Raw genomic sequence first — 6,000 nt, 5'->3', positions numbered from 1 at the left:
GTCTTTGCCATACACCACTCTCCCCATTGGTTTAGTTCAAACACAAAACAACACCTGTGCCTCTTAAATAATGACCTCTACAAAGTCCCTGGAGGTGCTTCGAAATGGTCTCCTGCTCGTCATTCATGAGGATGGAGAGGTGGTAGCTGAGATAAAGAGCTGATGGTGCCTCTCTGGGCTGGTGCTGCTGGAAGGAGCAAGTCTTTCTCTTAGAAATAGCAAGCTTAAAGTCATCATCTTAAAATGTAGTCTTCAAGGACGGTGGCCAGAGGAACCCACCTGGAGCATTGAAGCTGCAAAGCACATAAGGATTTGTTGGTTGGCTTTGATGTATCTGCGGGTTTTATTTAGCTGTAGAAACTCAGTTTGCTAAGGAAATTATTGACATTGATATCTACATTATATAAGCCTTTTTCTTGCTTTTTATTTTACTTTTTCATTCTTCCAACTGTGGCTGGAGGCCCAAAAGCAGCAAATCAGTGCTGGCGAGACGTTTGAAGAGCCTGGAGGTTGCACATCCTCACCAACCCGCCTCTTTGTAGACATTGTTCAGGTGAGTGCAGATTTCATTGGTCACCTTCTCAAAGGAAGCTTTGCAGTCTCCGCCAAATTTCTCCTCCATCAGTTGCAAGATAATGTCACAGATAATCTAAACAAGGAGAAGGGAAGAAACAACCAGTGTGAGCTTTCCTCCACATTAGAGGCATAAGAACAAAATATATATTTTTAGTTGGGATTCTTGGAGGGCAGAAAGGGGTACAAGAACAATTCAGCAGCATATAGCATGCAGAGCTTGTAATAGGTCATGGAAAATTAGGTGCATTGTAGAATTCACCAAAAAATGCAGCCACTGCTACTGTTTTCTTAACTGTCCTATATCTAGTTAATGTTGACTGCACCTGTCACTTGAAGACAGCTGTACAGAACTGGTTCACTTGGTCCATCTACTGCAATCCTTCTCCTGGCAGTGGAGTGTCCCAAATGTTTAGAGGCCACGAGGAGCCCCGTGTTGGACACCTATGGAATACATGGCTTGCGGGGTAAGTTTCTTCCTAATCTTTCCTGCTCATTAGCTGTTTAGCACTCTGTAGCAATGAGGGTTTGTTTGTCTTTACAGTCACTAGGTAGGTGGTATACTTCGAAATGTCAACTCCTTTTCTGTGCAGCATTTATTATTTTGTGTGCATCTTTACCCTGAAAAAGTCTTTTCAGGATCTCTCCAGGCAGAAATCCTCACTTATCCTCCCACTTATTGAAAATTGGGCACGCTGCTTTGGAAACCACCTTCCTGGTGCCTGAGTGACCTTTGCCAGAAGGTGCCTCTTTTTGCATTTTGTGCTGTGTAAGGCAGTCAATATAGTTATAAATGCACTCTGCTAGTGACCTTAGGTGGACTTGGGCAAGTAATTTGATCTTGTATTTATTATCTGTGTTTGTTTAGTGATGGCAATGCTGCTGCCATTGTTGCTCAATTACAGCTGGTTTAGTTGTCCTAGAAAAGTTCAGTTCCTGTTACTAGAGAAAAATAGACATCAAGGACTGAAGTCCAGTGTTAAGCTGCTTTTCTGGGTCTTGTTATTAAATGACAAGTGTGGGAATCCTGTTGCACTGAGAAAACCCACTACAACTCATGGGCACCTCTGCAGCTCCCACCTGAGCAGACCTGCCTGCATCACATCTGCTGCAAAGTCTTCCTCCCAACAGATGCCAGATCTCTCATTCCTGCTGTCTTCCACCATCAACTATCTCACCTTCCACCATCTCCACTCTCTGAAGTATATATATATTTATATTTACAAAGCCTGTTTTCCTCAGTTCTACCCCTCAAAGGGGAAGACGTCCTCCCATCACAATTACACCCCCTGGGAAGAGGGCTGCTGGCTCACCCTAAAGTTTTTGGGGTCAATCTTCAGCTGGGTGGCATGTTTCTTGCCGAGTGGGTTCACTATCCCAAGAAAAGCCTCGGAGTTGTCCAGGTGTTGCACCATGTCATTGATGGCAGTGAAAACCTTCTTGCCGTGGCCCCTGACCTGATCCGACTGTTTCATCTCTTCGGCAGAGTCCATGCCTTTGAAATGTGTGAAGTAGGACTTGGTGTCTGGGTGCTCAGTAAACATCCTGTTGAGAAATGAGAGACGTCCTAATTTGTGGACCAAGGCATCGATGCAGATATGGCTTCACGTTCCAGGCCTTGTCTTATGCATTTATTGCCCTTTCTCCTTCTCTTTATTAGAACAGACACCTCTTTCCCCTGCATTTCTTGGTTCTCCTTTGCCCTTCCCATCTGTGCACAGTCCCTGTGCCCACGGCAGCCTGTCCCCTCCCTCGTCTTTCCCCAGGGCACTTCCCTTTTCTCATTCCACCTTAAAACCTACCTATCCTGAATTTATTCTGCTGCTTCTAAAGCAAACATTTCCTTGGTGTTGACTCAGCGTTAGGTGGAGATAAAATCCACAGAGAAGTGGGAGCACATTCACACAAGGGGGGTGTGACAGCACAATATTCCCAAAGATGTTCTGGACAACAGATATGTCCACTGTGCTCTCGGTGGGTGTTTTCATGGAGAAACCCTACTATTGGTTTTGTTAATTAACCCCTGCCTAGAGTCCATCCCAAAGCTTTCTTACTGCCTGTGATGGATTGCTGTTTGAGTACTGGGTACTGCTCATTTCATTTATTCAAAAGTAACACAATTCATTGCCACTCGTAAAGGAATTGCCTTTTATAGTACATCAATTACAGTCATCTTGGTCAAGCTTTTAAAAAAGCAGTTTACTCCATTGGGTAAACCAGTTATCCACCTGAAATAGCAATAGCAAATTCCAGATTGCATTTCACAGAGTCACAGAATGGTTGGGCTTGAAGGGACCTCTGCAGGCCATCTGGTCCAACCCCGCTGGTCAAGCTGGTTGCCCAGGACCATGTCCAGACGGCTTTTGAGTATCTCCATGGATGGAGACTCTACAACCTCTCTGTGCAACTTGTGCCAGTGGTCAGTCGCCCTCACAGTGAAAAAGTGTTTCCTGATGTTCAGAGGGAACCTCCTGTGTTTCAGTTTGTGCCCATTGCCTCTGCTCCTGTCACTGGGCACCACTGAGAAGAGCCTGGCTCTGTCTTCTTTGCACCCTCCCTTCAGGTCTTATATACATTGATAAGATCCCCCTGAGCCTTCTCTTCTCCAGGACGAACAGTCCCAGCTCTCTCAGCCTCTCCTCATAGGAGAGATGCTCCAGTCCCTTCATCATCTTCGTGGCCCTTTGCTGGACTCTTTCCAGTATGTCCATGTCTCTTGCACTGGGGAGCCCAGAACTTCTCTAAAGGCAGGGCTGGGGCTGTAGGACACTAAGGCAAAACCTTCTAGAGTAAATTACCCCAGGGAGCCAAGCCACTGGATCCTACTAGCATCTTATAGCTGCTGAGTGAAAACTGAGAGAGGAAAGCCCACAAGAAGAGTACAATACAATGAAACAGATGGGCTCTGGACTGGAAAGGCTGAAGGAGAGTCAGAAGAGAAATATTGAGGACATGCAAGTTAAATAAAAAAATCATTAAAGGAGTTTAGAGGTAAAGGGGAAGAGGGAAAAAGGGCCCATGTTTTGTTCCCATTCTCTTTCATACCACACTTTCTTTTCTCTACCTTAAATGGGTGAAGAAATGGTTCTTGTCTATTCTTCCTTTCCCACCCCCTTCCCCCTTTCCTTTTACTTTTCTTTGTGTGGATCTCTCCTCTTCCCCTTTTCCTCCCTGAGGTGGGATAAACCACAGCAAATCAAAATGTTCCCAGCAAGGGCTGCATAAAAACATCAAGACGTGCTCCTAGGTGGTAACTCCATCCTTCTTGCCATTCCTCCTTCAACCCTCTCGGGTAGCAGTGGGATGGGCTCTTTCCTTACCTGACCAGCACAGTCGTCCCGTTGTCCTCGGCATCCACATACATCTTCTCCCAGGCACCACGGGCACTTTGCACCTCTGCTTCAGAGAACGACATGGTGGAGGACACGTTGGCGACAATGGGCGCAGCAGGAGGGAGAAGGACAGGGAGGTCCTGGCGGGAGAGTTCTGCTCCAGTTCTCTCCTCGGGGCTCTCTAAATACTGCCCCAGGGATTTAAGATATCTTGAATGGACTCTTTGTCTCTGTTCCCCTCGGTCACATTTCTGCAGGCTTTAGGGCTGCCTAATCACTTTTAATCAGGAAAGAAACCAACCACATGAGGAGGGAGGACTAGCACTCTTGCCCTGGCGTCAGGTGCCAGAGCAAAGATCTCGCTGTCTGAGGAGAGAGGGGAAAAAAGGGAGTTTTCAGTGGGGAAGAAAAAGATCAGCTCTCCTCCCCTCTCACCCCTGCCAAGGCCAGTGCTTGGCTTCTCTTTCCTGAGGGCAATCCTTGCCCGGGCACTAATTTTCCTGGTTTGCTCCCAAGAGCACTGCTGTGCTGTGGACACCGTGGTGCCCTGCCGCCCCCTCTTCCCAGCACTTCTTGGTCCTTCACTCCAAAGATCCTGTTTCCAGCTCCAGCAACTCTCTCCAGTCCTGCTTTCGTGCCATGGTCACTGCTTTCCCCACAGCCCTCTGGTTTAGCAGGGGCTCACCCCGCGGCTGCTCCTGGCCTCGGTACCAGGCGGGTGGGAGGCATCGTCAGCCCAAAACGACAGCGTTGCGGGGACGGTGACGGCAGCATGGGCACAGCATCCATGGCTGCAGTGCCCTGGAAAGCCACCTTGTTTTAACGCAGGAGATAAACGGCGCAGGACAGCCAGGCCAGGAGCATAGGCATTTCACTACCCTAATCCTCCTGGCTTGCAGCTGGGATCTCTGTCCTATCCCTAAGCCCTACCTGCCTGGGAGGGAGAAAGAGATAAGGGGCAGGAGAAGGGCCAGCATGGAGCTGCAGACAGCGCCTATGGGCCCGTTACCGGCACAGTCACTTGGAACCAGAGGCAAAAAAAATCTTGGATTATCCATGCAGCGCCTGGGCTTAACCTCTGGCAGGAATGTTCTGGTTAAGTCCAGGGCATGCACACAAAATAAGGGCTAAGGGGCTTGATGAACTGCTGCTACTGCTGGACGCCAAGCGCAGACAAAACCTCTTATTGTTTGGGATGGTTTAGAGGAGGGAAGGAACAGGCGCAATGGGGAAATGTGTGGCATAGCGAGCAAAACCAGCCGGATAACCGGGGGCAAAAGGAAAGTGATGGTTGCAACCTCACAGAGACCGATCGGTCTTGGTGGGGTTGTGTCCCATCACTGCTGAGGGATGCCTCAAATGACTTCACTAAAACTACCCTCCCCTTCCCTGCCTCTCCCTTTTCACCACAGCAAACAAAGAGTGGTCTCATAGAAAGCTGCACAGCCTTCTGCTTTCTCATCCCAAAATCCTCAGAAAAACGTCCCAGATTTCAGCAGAGCCCAGGGGCGCACGCTGTGCTGCTGGGACCGCTGCCTCTTTGAAGGCCAACACAAACCAGGGAAGCGCCGGTCGGCTGAGCCCAGCCACCAGCACAGGGACGCAGAGGAAGGAGCGAGGATGGCACTGCAGGAGTTGGCGCTTCCCAGGCCTTAGGAGCCAAAACCACCTGGGAGGAGCTCGGTGGGGAAAGCACCAAGTTTTTGGCTGAGAGCAGAATGTGCATCAGGTGCTTGTCATGGGTGGCCTGGGAGAGAGTGAGCTCCTGAAGAAAGCAGCACCAAGTTTAGCCAAAGGGAAAGGGGCTCGAGCAGGTCCGGAGCATGGAGGTAGAGCTGGTTTTTCTTTGGGATGTGAAAGTGTATGATTACTTGCTTGCAACTTTTCCTCCTCTCTGTAGGTGTCATGTTCTTGCAGATCCTGGTGCACCCTGACTTGCTGTGGACACTTCTCCGTGGGAGAAGCTGGAGCGCAGTGGTGAGCCTGGCTCTCTGGCCTGAGCTGTGGTAGCAATGCACATCATTGCTCAAGGATGAGTCTTCCCCTTAGCTTTCTTAGTCTTTTCTTCTTCATCTCCCTTGTTCACCCTCCCCTT

At 49.0% G+C, this 6,000-nt stretch overlaps 1 protein-coding gene across 1 annotated transcript; it reads right to left on the bottom strand.

The window, feature by feature from the left end:
• Window positions 1–520: 520 nt before the first annotated feature.
• LOC127029664 (cytoglobin-1-like) lies at window positions 521–3,988 on the bottom strand. The gene is made up of 3 exons (XM_050915407.1): window positions 3,894–3,988; window positions 1,887–2,118; window positions 521–649 (listed from the first exon to the last, which is right to left on the bottom strand). The coding sequence occupies exons 1-3, from the start codon at window positions 3,986–3,988 to the stop codon at window positions 521–523; spliced, it is 456 nt and encodes a 151-aa protein (XP_050771364.1).
• Window positions 3,989–6,000: the final 2,012 nt, after the last annotated feature.

This window comes from Gymnogyps californianus, chromosome 1 (assembly GCF_018139145.2).
Source record: "Gymnogyps californianus isolate 813 chromosome 1, ASM1813914v2, whole genome shotgun sequence".
NCBI lineage: Eukaryota > Metazoa > Chordata > Aves > Accipitriformes > Cathartidae > Gymnogyps > Gymnogyps californianus.
The sequence above is the reverse complement of the archived record's forward strand: the minus strand, read 5'-3'. Positions and strand labels throughout refer to the sequence as shown.

Excerpts from the sequence above, each read along its gene's own strand:
- LOC127029664 (XM_050915407.1), bottom strand. The coding sequence starts at position 3,988 with ATGTCGTTCTCTGAAGCAGAGGTGCAAAGTGCCCGTGGTGCCTGGGAG. Across the intron at positions 2,119-3,893 it reads GGGACGACTGTGCTGGTCAG|GATGTTTACTGAGCACCCAG; the intron begins GTAAGGAAAGAG and ends ATTTCTCAACAG. Across the intron at positions 650-1,886 it reads TTGACCCCAAAAACTTTAGG|ATTATCTGTGACATTATCTT; the intron begins GTGAGCCAGCAG and ends CTCCTTGTTTAG.